The 17,771-nt window shown below is 61.9% G+C and overlaps 1 protein-coding gene across 2 annotated transcripts in view; it reads left to right on the top strand.

Moving 5' to 3' along the window:
• The window catches only part of KIRREL1 (kirre like nephrin family adhesion molecule 1), an 87,016-nt gene extending 72,318 nt beyond the window's left edge, over nucleotides 1–14,698 (top strand). Inside the window, exons 4-15 of one of the 2 annotated variants that reach the window (XM_082703166.1) lie at nucleotides 1,378–1,535; nucleotides 3,239–3,389; nucleotides 4,272–4,377; nucleotides 4,501–4,649; nucleotides 4,825–4,952; nucleotides 5,565–5,691; nucleotides 5,773–5,873; nucleotides 7,180–7,378; nucleotides 8,507–8,614; nucleotides 8,750–8,889; nucleotides 9,467–9,544; nucleotides 9,658–14,698. In XM_082703166.1, coding sequence (XP_082559292.1) covers nucleotides 1,378–1,535; nucleotides 3,239–3,389; nucleotides 4,272–4,377; nucleotides 4,501–4,649; nucleotides 4,825–4,952; nucleotides 5,565–5,691; nucleotides 5,773–5,873; nucleotides 7,180–7,378; nucleotides 8,507–8,614; nucleotides 8,750–8,889; nucleotides 9,467–9,544; nucleotides 9,658–10,134 — 1,922 coding nt within the window. In that variant the 3' untranslated portion in view covers nucleotides 10,135–14,698. Of the gene's footprint in view, nucleotides 1–1,377; nucleotides 1,536–3,238; nucleotides 3,390–4,271; nucleotides 4,378–4,500; nucleotides 4,650–4,824; nucleotides 4,953–5,516; nucleotides 5,692–5,772; nucleotides 5,874–7,179; nucleotides 7,379–8,506; nucleotides 8,615–8,749; nucleotides 8,890–9,466; nucleotides 9,545–9,657 lie in introns of both variants that reach the window. The other variant, XM_082703165.1, reaches the window with a different exon arrangement.
• The last annotated feature ends 3,073 nt before the right edge of the window (nucleotides 14,699–17,771 follow it).

The raw sequence follows: 17,771 nt of genomic DNA, 5'->3' as shown, positions 1-17,771 counted from the left end.
ACCCCTGCTGACCTTCACGAGGGCCCCCGGGTTAGGCAGTGCCGCATCCCTGCTGAAGAGGGACTCTCCCCTGAAGGCCTCACCCAAGATCACACGACAGGTGACCAGCCGGACACAGGGGTGTAACATCAGGGCAGCCTGCTCGGAAACTCTGCTGCTCTGTGTGTGTGAGTTGAGTGGAAAAGAAACAGTGCAGGTGGTTCCTTTCTAGAAGAAACTGCAGCATAGAACCAGCCTTTCCTACACCCCGGGGCAGCCCTGCCCGCCGTGAGGCTCTGTGGGCCTCCAGCACCTGCTCTCAACGGTTTCCTCACCGAGCCCGCCCGGGGTCTCCCCAGCAGAAGGCAAACCAAGCCCTTTCCCACTGCCGGCCTGATGACAACCGGGGCACCAGAAGGACGTCACCGAAATCCCGAAACCCCGCCTTTGCCGCTTCAGTCCCTTAGTTACTCCTACAGCTGCGCTCCCCGTGGACCTGCTGTCAGCCAAGTTCGGCTAAACCTCGGGCTTTCAGAGAAAGAAGCAGCCCTGCCTTCAAGGAACGTGTCATCTCACCGTCTGAGCTTTTTGGAGCCTGTGGGGATAGGACAAGAAGAGGCCTATTTCTTGGCATCAGAAATCGGACCCATTCAATCCCTCAAGCAGTTAGCAGGAGCTGACGGTGGCCGCCTCTAGGCCTGGAGTTGGTAGAAAACCAGGGAGCAGGGGACAACAGCTTTGGTTGGAAAGGGGGCCCGAGCAGTCATCCTAAGTGACCCCAATATGAGGTTGGTTAGGAGCTCAGACCCCCTGCCTGGTGCCACCGCTGGGCCGGCTGTGGCGGGAGGGCCCGTGCAGCAGGCTGCGGGAGGAACAGCAGAGGTGAGGACGCGAGAAAGCGTGGGGCTGCCTGGGGGAACCCTGAGCGGCAGGCCGAGACGCTAGTGAGCACCCCCACGGCACTTCATAGCCCTCCGAAGTGTCTGGGCAAGGAGGGGGCGCCGTCTTAGCTGCGCGGGAGAAAATAACCTGCCAGTGGTGATGGATGTGTCTGCCGGGGGACTGGAGGCAGGGAGTCCGTTCGGGAGGTGGCTGTGATAGACCGGCTCACCGGGCTGGCCCAGGGTGAGGCCCCCCCCGTGCGGCCCCCGGAGTGTGAGCTGCACCCCGGTCCTGGAGAGCCTAGCTCTTCCCCAGTTTGCAGATGAGTACCCCTCATCCACCAGACGGGCTGGGAAGGAACCTGCTGGGGTTGGGGGCTGCGCTGGTGGCAACAGGTGTACAGATTGCAAGTTCAGGCGGCAGGGGCCGTCCACGGAGCAGACGCGCAGCGGGAGGGACGCCGGCAGGGTCAGGGGCTTAGCCACACCCTGACTGATGGCTCTCATCACCCCGCAGTCCCCCCAGAGGACACCAGGATCGATGGCGGCCCTGTGATTCTGCTGCAAGCTGGCACCCCCCACAATCTCACATGCCGAGCCTTCAACGCCAAGCCGGCCGCCACCATCATCTGGTTCCGGGATGGGACACAGCAAGAGGGCGCTGTGGCCAGCACGGTGAGACCCTGCTGCTCCCCCAGACCCCTCAGCCCCATCCCAGGTGGGCCTGACCCAGACTCGGGGGGCACAGATGTGACGGGGGAGCTCGTACGTCATCTGGTAAAACCCTCATTGTGTAGCTGGGATCCAGAGGAAAGGAGGGGGCGCCCACGTTCATGGTGCGCTGGTGCGTTCAGTGGCTAGCAGAGATGAAGAATGATGCTAATGCCAGATACACTGATTAAACACCTACTGTGTGCTGGGCACAGTGTATGCTGAGCTCCTAATGGACAGTCCCTCTGGATCCTCAAGGGAGTTTCATAAGGCTGGTGTTCTGTCCAACTCACCAAAGAGGGACACCGATGGTCAGAGAGGCTGATGCCTTGCCCGGGGTCACAGGGCTGGTGCACAGCGGAGCTGGGGTCTGCACGTGGCTCAGGCTGCACTCCACTGAGCCCCTCGGCCTTCTTCCTTCAGTCTCTGGTTGGCACGACTGAGTGAGCAGGCTGTGGCAGAGTCACCAGGGGATGTTCTGGGTGGCGCTGGCTGGAGTGAACATCCACCTCTCCAGTGTGAGGTGCTTCTGCCAGCTGCGGGCAAACACACAGGTGTGCCCAGCCCTTTGCTGGGTGCCGTGGGAGACCCGCTCACCTGTGTGCCTCGGAGAGCAGCCCCAGGCAGAACCGGGTTAGCCCTGCCCTTGAAGGCTGGGTGACCTTGGACAGCTCCCTGCTCTCTGGCCTTGGTTTCCCCATTTGACTCAGGACACTCCGGCTTCAGTGGTGCTTAACCTTTTAGCACAAGATATCTGTAATTCTTCTCCTGTAGGGCTTCATATTTTGAAATGTTCTGGCAACCAAACGAGCTGATTTGTTAACAGCCATTTGTCGTTCACGCCCCTTCTCCGGTTTTCTAAAGACGCAGATCCCAGGCGGGCGAGCAGCCGGGGGAAGGGGGAGCCTGCGCCCTGCACGGCGCCAGCCCTGCTCTGCCCAGCAGAGGCCTGCGTGTTGCTGCCGGAGAGCAGTGGTGTGGTTTGCCTTACACAAAACAGCTCACAGGTTCTGGTGACCACGTTCGGGGGCCTCAGGGCCTCAGCGGCCCTCGCTGAGCCGGGGAGACAGCCCGTGGGCCTTCCTGCTCTCCAGGGGCCCGCAGTCTGGCAGGAGAACCCCAGCACCCAGCTCACGAACAGCCCCCCGGGGTGAAGCTGCTGTGCCCAGAGCAGGACAGACCGAGCTGGAGGGTCTTGGGGACGGGAGGGTTGCAGAGACGGTGCAGAAGAGGAGGGACTTGGGCCAGCCTGAGTGCCCGGAATGAGGCTCCGAACCACGGGGAACGGCAGGCCATGTAGCGTGGGCTCCGGCAGAAACGGCGCAGCACTTAGCAGCCGTGGCCCGACACGGGTCCGTCAGTCGTGTGCTCGGCCCTAGTGTGTCGTGCTCACGAGCAGGAACTGTGGGTCCTGGAGGGCAGATGGGAACTCACTGCATTTTCTGTTCAGTTTTTCCATCCACTTAAAACGTCTCTAAAAAATAAAGTCTATTTATTTTATTAGGGTCTATTTATTTTAAGAGGCTGGGGCTGGGGCTGGGGCGGGGAGGGCGGCAGCTCCGGTTAAAGTCCTCTTGCCCCCCCAGTGCAAGCCCGTCTCTGCGGGGTCACCCTGGTCGCGGTGTGGGGGGTGCAGCCTGACCCGGTCTCCCGCTGTCCCACCCCAGGAGCTGCTGCAGGACGGGAAGAGGGAGACCACGGTCAGCCGGCTGCTCATCAACCCCACAGACCTGGACATCGGGCGCGTCTTCACCTGCCGCAGCGTGAACGAGGCCACGCCCACCGGCAAGGAGACGTCCATCGAGCTCGACGTGCACCGTGAGCGGGGGTCCTGCCCGCCGGGGGGAGGACTGGGCTGAGGGAGAGAGTGTGGGGCGACCTCGGAGAAGCCCCGAATGCCGATCCTGCAGGGGCCGGGGGCGTGGGGGAGGCACGGGCTGGGAGTCAGGCAGCTCTTGGGTCAGACCCAGCATGAGACTTGGGCTGTGACGTCACCTCTCTGAGCCTCAGCTCCCAACTCTGTGTACCTGAGGAAAATTAAACGCGGGCCTACGGGGTCTTCTCTGAAATCCCAAACTAAATCCTGTTTGCTGGCAAAACATGGACTAAGGTTCTCCACAGTCTCTTACTTAACCCGTATCTCACTATGAGGTGTTGCCCAGACCCCGCTGGGGGTCTTACGTAGCAAATGGTCTGTGCACACCAGCACCTTTCTAAAATGGGGAAAACTCCAAATTCTGAAATACATCTAATCCCCTGGGGCTCAGAGAAGGGACTGGGGACCCGTTGCCGTCTATTGGGGCTGGGGGAGCACTTGGACAGGACAGTGTCAGAGCAGCCAGCATGGAGCCTACTGCCGTGGGGGGGGGTACAGCCCCTCCACCCCAGAAAAGGGAGGGAATGAGCAGGGGCCGGAGATGCCCCACCTGCACCCCGCCAGGCTGCCCTGACTCCTCGCAGCCAATGTGCACTTTACATCCCCTAAGTGTCCCTTAGGCGGCAGCCTGGGTCCCGGCCCCCTAGCCCGGCCCCCTGGAGGCTCCCCGGGGTAAAGGTGAGGAAGATGCCTTCTTACTGGCCCTGGTTCTCCCTTCACTCCAATTCCCAGATCTCTGCACAGGGAGAGGGCTGGGTGTGTGGGTTAGGAAGAGAAAGACACTTGAGGGACAGAAAAGACCTTTCGTGTCCCCTGCCTTGCAGACCCTCCCACGGTGACCCTGTCTATTGAGCCGCAGACGGTACAGGAGGGGGAGCGCGTCGTCTTCACCTGCCAGGCCACAGCCAACCCCGAGATTCTGGGCTACAGGTGCAAGGGGTGGGGGCTGGGGTCAGCCTGGGCCTGGCGTGGGGGCTGCCGGGGGGCATCGCGCCCCGGCCGTGGGTGAGAGTCGTCCAGGGCCTGATCCCCACCGCGCTGCCTCCACCCCAGGTGGGCCAAGGGCGGCTTCTTGATTGAAGACGCGCACGAGAGTCGCTATGAGACGAACGTCGACTATTCCTTCTTCACGGAGCCCGTGTCCTGTGAAGTCCACAACAAAGTGGGGAGCACCAACGTCAGCACCTTAGTCAACGTCCACTGTGAGTGCTGCCCGGGCAGGGACCCCTGAAGGGTCAGGGGTAGGGGCGGGGGCTCCGTGAAGCTCAGGACAGGCGACAGGCCGGGAGGGTGGCAGGGCGGCGGAAAGAAGAGCAGGGCGGCCGGCACTGAGCCCGGACGAGACCGAGGCCCGAGCCAGGGCTCTTCTCCACGCAGTTGCCCCCCGGATCGTAGTTGACCCCAAGCCCACGACCACAGACATTGGCTCTGACGTGACCCTCACCTGCGTCTGGGTGGGGAACCCCCCCCTCACCCTCACCTGGACCAAAAAGGACTCAAACATGGTAAGACGCTGGCGGCCCGTCTCGAGCGCCGGGAGGAAGGAGTCGGTCCCAGGTGGGAGAGCCGGGGTGGGGCGGGGCAGGTGCACCGTGGCTTTTCCGGTCGGAGCCACGGTGTGTCTAGGGTCTTGGGATTTGAAGGAGGAGGCCAGTGCTTGGGATCCAACCCCCTTCTTGCCGTGGAACAGCGGGCGACTCAGTGCCTGTGGGAGGGACACGGGGACGTAGGTGTGTGTGGAGGGAGGGGCTTCTGCAGCTCTGTAGACCCCTGCATGAGATAGTTTGGGCTGGAATTGCAGGAAGAGGGATGTCAGGGTGAGATTCCCTGTCTTGCTTGGCAGGGAAAGTTCTAGAACAGACCGAGAGGCTGCGTTCTCTGAAGTCACCGCAGCTCCGGCTGCCCTCGCCGGCCTCTGCCCTTCGCAGCTCACTCTAGTGGAGACCCAGGGCCCCAGTGAGGCCCTTTTTAGAGTCAGGGGATGCAGCCTTTGCCCTTCCGGGAATTCACTTGTGGCCCTTCCTGCTTTCTTCCCAATGCCTCCGATGCGGGGCCCCGCTTGGACCCAGGGGCCCAGGCCTCCTGGCTCCCCACCCGAGGCTGCTCTCTCTGCCCAGGTCCTGAGTAACAGCAACCAGTTGCTGCTGAAGTCAGTGACCCAGGCCGATGCGGGCACGTACACCTGCCGGGCCATCGTGCCTCGGATCGGCGTGGCCGAGAGGGAGGTGCCCCTCTATGTGAACGGTGAGCGGCCTGCGGGGCTGGGCCTGAGCGGGCAGGTGCTGCCGCGTCCCGCCGGCCCTGACTGCGTCTTCTTGCTCACAGGGCCCCCCATTATCTCCAGCGAAGCGGTGCAGTACGCTGTCAGGGGCGACGGGGGCAAGGTGGAGTGTTTCATCGGGAGCACGCCCCCCCCGGACCGCATCGTGAGTGCCGCCTGCGTCCCGGCCAGTGCCCCGGGGGCTGCGTCCCTGTGCCCCCATCCCTGCTCACAGGACAGCCCCTCCTCCCTCACCTGTCAATGGCCCTGAGCCAATTACTTAGTGTTTCAAACCTCCGTTTTGTCATCCACAAAATGGGGTCGGTGTCCCTGCCTGGTCGGGTGGCTGTGGGGCGGCCGTCGCGACAGGTGCCAGAGGCCGGGGTTGCTCTGTCTGCCTCATCTCCTTCCCTCTCCCAGCCTCCCTGCCCCCCCCCCCCCGCTTCCACCCTGCCCCTGGGCTCCTGGCCCTCTGCCCCCTTCTGTCTTCCTCCTCCGACGCGCTCCCCCGCCCCTCCTTTCTCCTCGTCCCCACACCATGCGCCATTAATTCCTCCCGTGACCATTAACCGTCAAACCCCTCATCACATTTAATGACCATTTGGCTAACTCCAGGGCTGCCCAGGGACACTTCATTACCACGGCCGCCTGGGCAGCGGGCGGCTCGGCTCCCGGGGGGCTCCCCGTGCAGAGCTAGGAGGATTGATCCCTGGAAAGGAGCCAGTGCTCAGCCACTCCCCCTCCCGCGGGCTCCACTCGGGGAGGGGACATGAAGGGGGTGTCCCGGCTGGGAGCTCAGGGATGGAGAAGGATGCGGATACCCCTTTTCTGTGAGGGATCTTCCCTGTTTCAAGAGTCTGGGGGTGGGTCTCCAGCACCTCCCAGGTGGGTTCAGGGTCGAGCCTGCGGGTTGCCTAGAGGTGAGGCTAAAGTCTGAGTCATGAGCGGGACAAACCTTGGGCGTCCAACTCCAGCCTGGTCCTCTGCTTTCACAGATGAGGACCCGGAGGCCCAGAGACGGGGAGGGAGGCCACACAGGGGCTCAAGGGACAGCCAGGCTCGGGGCCCAGGGTTGACCCTCCATCCAGGACATCAGGGGCTACCAAACGCTGGTTCACCAGCCCAACCACATCTACATCGGTGGGATTCTTATAAAAATAGAGAATCTTGGAGCTCTCCCCTGGAGATGCACATTTAAGACTTAAGCTCCAAGAATCTGCGTTTTAAAGAATGTCCCTCGGCATATCGGCACGTTCCTATCTCCGTCACGCTGGGAGCCGCTGTTTCCCTTAGACTGGAGATCCCATGCCAAGGTTTGAGGCAAGAGGGTGACTTGGGTTTGTTGCAGGGTGAGTGCTGGGCTGGGCTGAGGGACGCATGGGACAGGAACGCCTGGAGTGTCGGCCAGGCGTTTCCGCCACCAGCCCTTCCTTACGCCCCCGTGCCTCCCCCTCCCCGCTCTGTCCACCTAGGCCTGGGCCTGGAAGGAAAACTTCCTGGAGGCGGGCACCCTGGAGCGCTACACGGTGGAGAGGACCAACTCGGGCAGCGGCGTGCTGTCCACGCTCACCATCAACAACGTCATGGAAGCAGACTTTCAGACGCACTACAACTGCACGGCCTGGAACAGCTTCGGGCCCGGCACGGCCATCATCCAGCTGGAGGAGCGAGGTGACTGTGGCTGGGGTGCGGACCGCTGGGGGTTCTGCTCCCTCCTCTCTCCCCGGCAGTCCTCGTGGGGAGATGACCCTCTCGGGGGCCTGCCCTCCAGAGCCTGCGCTTGTGCTCAGCTGGGGAAACCCACCCCCTTTTCCCAAAGTGCACTAGCGGCCCCTCTGGGTCTGCCGCGCGCTCAGGGCTGCAGGGACGGCTGCGCACAAGACGCCGCCCCGGCCCTAGAGGGGCTGTTGGGTCAGAATAGAGTGGGGAAGCGAAGGACTTCAGGTGGGGAAAAATCAGATGCTTCGTGGACGGGTGACCTCCCTGGGTTGGCACGAGGGTGCAGAGAGGAGGCACATGGTGGGCGGCCGCAGCTAGTGGTTCCCGCCTCTTCGGGAATCCTTCCTCTGCTAGGAGGCACGCGCTTCCTCCCGTAAGACAGTGCATGTGGAAGGAGGCGTTGCCTTTGACTTTGCTGGACGCTCTGAGGAGGGAGAGACAAGTGGGGGCTCCCGTCCGGTGTGTCTTAGCTGAGAGCGCCAGCGAGGGGGTGGTGGGGAAGAACGAAGTGGAGGGAGTATGGCAGGACCCAGCCAGGAGGGTGAGGACGTCCCGCAGATCTGGTCCATCCAGGACTGCCAGGAAGGGAGAGTTCGCTGGAGGAGGTTCCCTGGGTCCTGCTTAGCTCTGGGGAGCAGGGCAGCCCAGGAGAACTGTTGGAGCCCTGGGCAGGCAGGTGCCGGGGCCGCCCTGGCCAGGGTGAGGAGGTGGCGTGGTGGAGAGATGCAGGGGACACGGGTGGCGGGTCTGAGTTTGTGGAGACGGCTGAGCTCAGACCATCCCAGCCCAGGAAGCCAAGGCCAAGCCTCGCAGGCAGGTGGGCTGCAGAGGGGTGGACGGACACCCAGGGCCAGGGTCATGCTGTGTCACAGCTGCAGGGAGGGGACATGGCCATGCTCCCAACTGGGATTAAGCTGAAGCTCAGGCCTAACCCCAGACCCAATGCAGACCTTCCTCTCCAACTCCCCCTGACTTGAGGCAAATGCCGTTCCCATGCATGGGTGCCGGCGGGGCCCTGGTGCTGGCCTTCGGGTCCGCGTGAGCCGCCGGCCTCACCCCAGCCTTCCCTTCTCTCTGAAGAGGTGCTGCCCGTGGGCATCATCGCCGGGGCCACCATCGGCGCGGGCGCGCTGCTCACCTTCTTCTTCATCGCTTTGGTGTTCTTCCTCTACCGACGCCGCAAAGGCAGTGAGTCCGGGCCTCCCACCCGCACGCGGCTCCCCCACTGCCCTGCCCGAGCAGACAAGCCCCGCGGCGCCCCCAGCCCCCAGGGCTGGCCGGCAGAAGCTAGCAGAGTGCATCCACCTGCCCTTCCCTGTGCAGGTCGCAAGGACGTGACCCTTAGGAAGCTGGACATCAAGGTGGAGACTGTGAACCGGGAGCCACTCACGATGCATTCAGACCGGGAGGAGGACACCGCCAGCGTGTCCACAGCGACTCGGGTCATGAAGGCCATCTACTCGGTGAGGGTCCCCTCCTCCTGGCCCATCCCCCGCTCTGCTAACCACCGTCTGTCTTCCCTCTGGTGATGGGCTCTGATCCTGCCACACCCACCCCCTCCATACACACTCCCACGTGCTCACATGTGCACACACGGGCGCACACATGCTCGTGCACATACGCACACACGGGCACGCACATGTCCTTCCCCGGCTAATTTCCGTGCCGCAAAGGACAGGCAAGTGGGACCTTCCCTCAGCCGGGGCTTGGCCTGGTCCTTCCCACACAGTCAGACTTGGAAACCCCTAGAAGTTTTCTGATCCAACTGCCGCATAGCTCAGAGGGGGAGGAGGAGACCGTCCCGGGGAGGGGCTGTCACACACCCAAGGTCACACTGTGTGTCAGCCATAAAACCGCTGCCAGGTCGGATCTCCGACCTCTTCCCATGCCCCGCGCCCCAGAGCCTCTCCCGGGCTGGGCGCACACTCAGAACCCGATTGTGCCCGGGGCCCCAGACCCCTCGGGCGGCCCTGGGCTTGGGGCGGGGCCGGCGTGGGATGAGAACCGACGGGACCTGACGCCCACCCTGCGGCCCCGCAGTCTTTCAAGGACGACGTGGACCTGAAGCAGGACCTGCGCTGCGAGGCCCTGGACACGCGGGAGGAGTACGAGATGAAGGTGCGCGCGGGGTGGGCGCGGGCGGGCTGGGGAGGAGGGGCGCGGGCTCCCCGCGGGCCCCGGCAGGTGCAGCCGGCCGCGCCCCCACCGCGCCCCTCGTCCCTCGTCCCCAGGACCCCACCAACGGCTACTACAACGTGCGCGCCCACGAGGACCGGCCGGCGTCGCGGGCCGTGCTCTACGCCGACTACCGCGCCCCCGGGCCCGCGCGCTTCGACGGGCGCCCGGCCTCCCGCCTCTCGCACTCGAGCGGCTACGCGCAGCTCAGCTCCTACAGCCGCGCCCCCGCGTCCGACTTCGGCCCCGAGCCCGCCGCCCCCGGGCCCGCCGCCCCGGCCGGCGCCGACTCGGCCAGCACGCTGTCCTACGAGAACTACGACAAGTTCAACCCGCACCCGTTCCCCGCGGCGGCGGGCTACCCCACCTACCGGCTGGGCTACCCGCAGGCGCCGCCGTCGGGCCTGGAGCGGACCCCGTTCGAGGCGTACGACCCGATCGGCAAGTACGCCACGGCCACCCGCTTCTCCTACACCTCGCAGCACTCGGACTACGGGCAGCGGTTCCAGCAGCGCATGCAGACTCACGTGTAGGCCCGGGGCCGGCCGGGCGCCTCTGCGGGGCAGAGGACGAGGCTGTCACAGCCGTTCCCTGATATTCAGGGGCGTTGCGCGTCGCTCCCGGCCCGGCCCGGCCTTCGTCGTCCTCCGCCGGCGCGGCAGGTGGGGAGCAGGTCTCCCGGAAACACCCCGTCCCGAGGATGGTGCTCTGTGCATGCCCCAGCCTCCTGGGCTGCCCTTCCCTCTTCTTCGGGAGGACGTGTCTCTTCTGACCTGGGCTCTCTCCTGGCCCCAGCAGGCGGACAGGGAAGCGAAGGTTGTGGAGAGCGGAGGGGACACTTTTTAGCATTCCCATTCTGCCCCACCCCTCTGGTCTCCCCTAAGTGGGCAGGGGTGTGTGACGATGAGCAGGCGTTGGCCTAGGGGGACACGCAGTGGGGCGATGGGGGGGGGGTGACTCAGGCGCAGATATACGGAGACGCCTTTGCCCCCCCCCCCCATTCCTACTCGGGCAGCATCTCTCCTTTCGGGACTGCAGAAGGGACCTCGGATTGATTTTAGCGGTCCACCGAGCAGCCCTGGCGCTGAGTTCAGATCCAGCCCTCATTCAGCTGGGATCAGAGGGCCAGCTGTCCTGGCTGCTCATTGTGGACACCTGTGGGCAGAGGACCCAGCTTCTCTGTCCTCTGTGCAGGGCCAGCAGGTTAGATCAGGGTCCCCATGGAGAAGAGAAGGTGGGGGAACCCTGCCCTGACACACCAGCAGGAAGGCTGTGCGCTACAAAGCAGTTTCCAGAACGCCGTCTAGCGGAGCCCCTTCCTTCCCCAGCCGGTCCCGCTTTCCTTCCCCAGCCGGTCCCGCATCCTGGCTTTCACTCTTGAGCCCGTCTGGGGCGAGTGGTGAGAGGGTGGGAAGCCTCAGGCTATTTTTCAAAGACAGCAAAAAACAATGAAAACCTCACTTGGGGAGGAAAAAACAAAAGCTGTAGGGAATCCCCCACCCAAAGTCCCAATGGGAAGGGAAGGGGACACCTGTTCACCAGATTCCTAGCACCGTCCATTACTCTGAATTTCCAAGCACTTTGAATCCATTTTTAAACATTCAGGTGGTAAGACCTGTCCCCCACGGGCTCTGACAGGCTTAGGGAGGGTGCCTCGCTCTCAGACTGCTTGTCCTGCCCCCCAGCGGGTCGGGGAGGCCCCCTCCCGGGGGCGTGGGAGATCGTCTCTGCAGACAGGTTTTTTGTTAAGTGTCTTTTTTTTCTTGGACCAATCAGATTCCTTCCACTTTCAGTGCCTTGAGTGTCCAGCTTTGGTTGACCGGCTCTGTGGGAGGGGCCCCGGGGGACTGGGATCGCGAGCCCCAGACACGCCGCTAGGTGTTGCCGACTTTCGGGGACGGCGGGTGGGGAGCCTGGAGAGGAAGGAAGGTGGCCCGGGAGGACACTGCAGTCACTCCTGCCCATGCTGTCCCCACACACACATTCCACATGGCCATTCTCAGCCGCCACCTCTGACCAAAGAGAACTGTGCTCCCCGCCCCCTTCTCCCGGCAGGCGGGGTCTCTGGGGCGATCCCCGGCATGCGCTTTGCCCTCTCTCCTGGTCACCACTCATTAGTCGTGTTTGCTTTAATGAGTTACATGCTCATCAGCCACGGGCCATCACCACCCCTGCGGATGGCTCTGTGGGGTGACATTCCTCCCCATCTTTGCTGGTAAGGTCCAGCGAATGCCCAGGAAGCAGGCAGCTCCGTTGCAGCCAGGCAGGCTGCCTCTACATCCCCTTCTGCGGCATCAGGGGCAAATCCTGGGTGTCTCTTGGGGGTGGGGGGACATCACCCAGGTTCCAGCTGCATTCTACCCCTACCCCAGGGAGCTGACCCCTCCGTACTGAGTCCTTTATGTGAGCCCCCGGGAGAAGGTCTGCTAAGGATGCAGGTTCCCATGCAGATGAATTCACGTATATTTTGATTCTCTTCGCAGAAACAGAAGCCATGGGTAATCGAACAGTTAAAGTCTAAAGATGGCGATGGCTTTTTAAACAAGAGTATTCCAAAAAATATTCATTTGTATTTGGGGTTTGGCCACATTCTGTTTCCTTTTGTTTGGCTTTGTTTTTGTGCGGGGCCCATTCTGTGGAGATGATGAAGAGGAGGGCCCGAGGTCACCAGCCGGCTCAGCTGACGCTACGGGGACCGTTAGTTTTCAGAAGCCTGTGAACACAGCTTACTTATCTGCTCTCTGCTCTTGGACACCGTAACCGGCCGCTCCTGGGTATGGAGCGTGCCCAGGGCAAGGCACAGAGAGACACCACGCCCCAGGCCCTCTCTGCCCTCTGCAATTTGCACACCGCTCGTCTGATCACCCCCAGAACTGGAGCCTGCCTGTCGGGCCAGACGGAATTGCTTTTCCGGGGAGGGGAAGGCGCCCTTGAACACAGGAGAGCTTTGCCGTTGGAGGCGGGCCTCCTCCAGCAAGGTGCCCGAGTGCGTGGTGTGGTCGTCTCGGTGACCCCGAGCACCTTTGATACACTCATCTTAGTGGGAAGAGTGAGGCACGAGGGGGTCAGGAGATCAGGAGCCTCATCCTGAAGCTGCCATTGGCTGAGTGACCTGGGCCTAACCTCTTCATGTTTGCCACCCCCGATGTTCTGGCCTTATAACAGGGGGAGGGCTGCACAGCCCTAGAATGATTCTGCTCTTGCTGTATTCATTCGGTGAGGCGGCGGCCCAGCCAGCCCTGGGGAGGAGCTGGGAGCGGAACGTGAGCAGGGACGGGGAGGAGGGGTGGAAGGTTCTCTCTTGAGGAAAGCTGGCGCTGTGGGCCTCTTGTCGCAGGTGTTGCAAGCGGGTTTCCCGCAGGGTCTGCTGGATGCGGAACGGCGACGGAGCTCACCCTCGGCCTCCGTGAGATTGCTGTGGGCTTGTCCTCTGACCATTGGGAGTAGTCGCTCTCGACGGGAGCCCTCTCAGAATTCTGCGGGGTTGGCAAAGGTGTCTGTGGCCCGGGCGGGGCGTGGGGAGTCCTCCAGGGTGCCCTGGTTCCGGGCAGCTTCGAGCGTGGGGCCGGGGGGGAGTCGGGGCAGCCACCTTCCGCCCTGTCCTCTCGCCGAGGAGGCGAACCTGCCAGCCAGGGTTTCTCGAGCCAGGTAGTGAGCGTGAGCAAGGCTGACCCTTCTGTGAGGCCGCTGGTAGAGGGAAGAGGGGAGAGCAGGTGACTCTGGTGATTGTGGATGAGCTCCTGGGGGCTCAGACTGCGTCCTGATTCCTGGATCCCTCGAAGCCCAGCCCCAGAGTCCTTGTGGGGTCAGGAAGGGGGGCCACCAGGGATGGCGGTGCTCCCCAGAACGCCATGCCGGGGGTGGACAGGGTCAGCTTGACCCCCCACCTGCAAGCCCATCGCTCTGAGGGAGGGCCCTGCCCTGGAGCCCCTTTTCCTCCCACGCTCTGTGGGGCGCCACAGGCTCTGGGCTCCTTAGAATGGAACCGAATGGTCCCTCAGCCCACCTGACCCATGCAGGCAGCAGTGCTGGACCATTCAGGTCAGAAGAAAAGCACATCAAAGTCAAGACCCCGCTTGGACTGAAACGGCTCAGTCGCAGCCTCACTTGGCTAGGTGGACCCTTCCTTCCACAGGGCTGCTCTCCTGGGCCGCCACGACCTCGGAAACCCAGGCTTCCCTACCACTCCAGTGCTGGGTGTCCCTGGCGGGTCGCTGCCCTGTGCCTCGTGTTAGGGAGTCACCCGGAAGGCGTTCGTGAAGCCCCTGCCTCTGGCAGGACCAGTGAAGAGGTGGTCAGCAGACACTCCACAGCCCGAGGGATGTGATTTGGAAAGGCATCTGTTTTTGTGAAGAGGCTAGGAAACTAGTATTTAAACACCCTCTCCTTTGTCCCTGCCTTCCCCGCCCCCCAGTATCTGCCTCTAGCCTCCTCCTGCCTCCAGGCGGCCGGGGAGAGTCCGGAACCGGGGCGCTGGGGGAGGTTCCCGTTTCCTTGCGTCACTGTGAGGGAGCTCCAGGCCCCGTCCCTGGAGAAGGCTGCGCAGAAGTCACAGGCCATATGGGCGGCTCTGGTACGAGCTGCCCTTGCAAATAATAACAGGAATAATAATAATAATAATAATCGTAGAACCGTCCCGCTCCCGTCGGCCTCCTGTCCCGCCCCTGGCTGTTCTCGGGCCACAACCACGGGCCTTTTCGAGGGTTGGCAGGCTGCGGGGCCTTCTACTTGTTTCTGGAGACCAGATGCTGCCCGGGAACACCCCCAGCTCCCGGCCCGGTGGTCACGCTCTCCGCCCCGACCACCCTTGGGGTCACAGCCTTCACTCTGGGCTGCGGTTGAGTTTTCTGCTCCCAAACCCCAATAATAAATGGGTCCATGATGACAATTAAGAGAAAAAAATATTATTTTTGTTAGAACAACCGTCGTAGGTTTTTAGCAATGTGTGTCTGTGTGTCCTCACGCCTTTTCCTATTCTGCCTGTTTTCATTTTCCTTTTTTTTAAATATTATGTACTATATTTTTAGTCTCAAACACACTATATATTATATATATTTAATTTTTTTATATATATAAATATAAATGTTTTAAAAAGTACCATGTTTTGTGTTATTGAAGGCATGAGTAGTTCTTGCTTAAAAGATTGCCTGATTTGGAGTGAAATGGTCACATTTGGGGAAGACAATTGGACTTTGGGGCAGACATTGCAGAGAGGGTCTGTGTGGTCCTTCGGGCAGTTACTTATATCTGTGGCTGTCCCGGGCCCTGAGGGACAGAAGCTGGCACCTGGGAGAGGACAGACAAACAGCGGGAGGGCCCGCCGCGGGGACACGCACCCGGAACTCTGGGGCCAAAACCGATGATGGGGCAGGTCAGGGGGCGACTGAACCCGGGGTCCAGATCCCGAAGGAACTGGGTGAGGGTGGGAGCCAGTCGGGTTCCATTTATTAAGAGGTAGAGGTTTGGGTCAACAGCAGATTTCCCAAGCCCGTGGCCTTCTGGCTCTGAGGGAGGAGAGGGGAGCCTGGGCTGCGGAGGCCTGCACAGGTCATCCCGCTGAGAACCTGGGAGTCCTGGGGTGTAGTGACCTCTGCAAGGTCATGTCCCAGGACTGTTTGAGGATCACCGGGGGTGGGGGGTGGGGGAAAGGGCTGTTTTCAGATCCTGTTTTTTGAAAGCTATAAATCATCAGAGAGAGACAAGGTTTTCTTGTTTGCATCACCTATGTGACCCCCGAGCAAACGGAAGCTGGTCCACGGGAGCCTTTCTGTGTGCAAGGGACACAGGACACAGCCAGAGACAGAGGTAGGGATGGGGGAGCTGAAAATACTTGAGAGGTAATGCTACCCGTTTCCGAGACGGTGGCAGGTCCCAGTCAGAGGCCCCACCGCCAGAGAGGCTGGAGCCCTGCGAGCCGTGGGGAGACGCCGTGTCCAGGACCCGAGCCCGTCGGTGGCTGAAGGCGAGTCCCTCCTGGGTGGGAATGGGAGACCCAGGTTCGGGTGGGGCAGGGGGCTGGAGCCAGGTAAGCTGAACTGTGGCAGGTAAAACCTGGCCTGATGGGTGGGGGCAGAAGCAAACGGAGCAGAGTAAGCAGAAAAGCAGAGGAGAAGCAGCAAGTGTGCAAACTCCGAGACGCAGGTGAGTCCGCCGGGCAGAGCCGTGAGCGGCGGCTGCTTGCTGTGGGCTGGTTCCGCACAACCGCCTCCTCTGTGCATCCTCGGAGCCCAGCACGGGGCCGGCAGGGTCCTGGGGACAAGCCTGTGAGCTGTAGAGGGCTCCACTCTGCTCCTGACAGAAGAAAGGCCACGGGAGCTTGTCCCACGTGCGAGGCCTCTGCCTGTGACGGGGGACCCCAGCCACTCCCTGAAGTCACCCCCAGCTTGAGCACAAGTGGTAATCGCCAAGCTCTGCTGAGTTTGGAAAGCTGCCCCCTCCTTGTGAAGTCCTCTGCCTTGGCGAGCTCTGGCCCGAGGCACAAACAGCCTCCTGTCTGCCCTTCCTCACCCGTATGTCAAGTTCAGGGTCCCCACTGATCTACAACAAGACATCTTCCCAGAGGACGGGCTCACTCAGCTCTCCCTGTGACTCCCCCAGTGTTCTTGCCGTTAGATGGAGTGCTGCCCTGGGGACGTACCCTGCTCCCCCCGCCTCTGCGCTGAGGCCCCTGGTCTCCTTGTCTGCCTGGAATGTGCCAGCCTGTCCTTTATCCTCCTCACTTCCAGATCGTACTCATCTTGGGGACCCAGCCCAAAGGCCCTCTCCTCCTGGAAGCCTTGCCGGACTCATTACTGATTCCCCTTCGCTCCGTCTGGGAGGTCCTGGGACAGGTGGGCTGTATGGGGCTGACTCACTCGCAGCTGTCTGCTCCGATGGCAGGGTTATGTGTGGGACACGTTCGCACTGTCCTCTTAAAGTAAAGCTGCTCGAACACAGGGACCATGTATGCTCTATTTCAGTACCCTCAGCGGCCGAAAGAGGGCCTGGCATTCTGTGGCTCCGTGTGGGCTGGAGGGATGTGGATGGGGAGCAGGAGGGGAAAGCCAGCAGCCCTGTGCACACAGGCACCAAGTGGGGACAGCACCTTGAGGACGCAGTGTCTCGTGAAGCAGGACAGCGTGGGGACTCCACGCAGGGGCGCTCACGTGAGTTTGCCCAAGGCTGGACGTTGCCAACAGCCACGGACATGGAGTCTCCCCGAGCCCCCGACTGCTGGAGGAGGTCAGCCCGACTCGTTCGGGCCAGTGCGCTACAAACAGAAGTGACATGTCACTTCCAGACCAAAGCACTTAATTGCTAGTGTGAGACCCTCCGGCTCTTCCTCTGCCTGTCTGGCAACAAGAGCTCATTTATTCCAGATGGTGCGGCTTCTTGATGGTGGGTCCCTCTCCGCCTGGGTCCCTGGGTGACTCCCCGAGGCCATGATGAACGTGGAGTTTGCGGGGGACATGTGTCTTTGTTGTGTTAAGATCAGGAAAGTGTGGAGCTGCTTGTTAGTGAGACACGACATGGCCCATCCTGATTACTGCAGACCTTCTCTGCCTCCTCCTGCCTGACCTCCCTACATCCTGCTCTTCTGCTCTGAGACACACACAGACAACAGCTCCCACGCACCACAAAGTGCCTAGCAGCGTTCCTAGCACATGGTAGCTTTTGTTAGCCTGGAGAGAGGGGAGCAGTGGGCAGCTGCCCCAGGAGCTGTCTGTGCCCCTTTCCTTAGGGACATCGTGAGCGGTCACCAGTTGGCCCCCAGCAGTGCCGCCCCGTCCCCCTGCAGGCCAGCACACTTTCTGAGCTCCTTTTCTTTGCAAAATGTTGTGAGCAGTCAATGTGGCGAGATGCACAACACCCTCTGCACCTCGATTGTCTTGGTCCTGACACAGCGGGGTCCCACCCCCACCCCACCCCCGCTCAGGAACATCCGGCCACACACCTTGCTGCCACCAACCTGTCCCTCAGCCTCCCCCCCCCCCCGCCCCAACGCGTGTTGGATACTGTCTCTCGCAGTGTCCTGATGGCAGGGAACGTGCCTGGCAGAGCCCGTCCGTCCGGCCCCCGGGGTTCTGAAACCAAAAGACCAGCTCTTTGCAAAGCCGGAACCTGGGGGAGGAAAGGATCACTTCCTCACTTTTCCATTTCCTTACTCACTGTAATTAGCTGCACAGAGGCA

Source organism: Mustela nivalis, assembly GCF_964662115.1.
Source record: "Mustela nivalis genome assembly, chromosome: 16".
Lineage (NCBI taxonomy): Eukaryota > Metazoa > Chordata > Mammalia > Carnivora > Mustelidae > Mustela > Mustela nivalis.
Note: the sequence above shows the minus strand (reverse complement) of the source record. Positions and strands in the feature narration are given on the sequence as shown.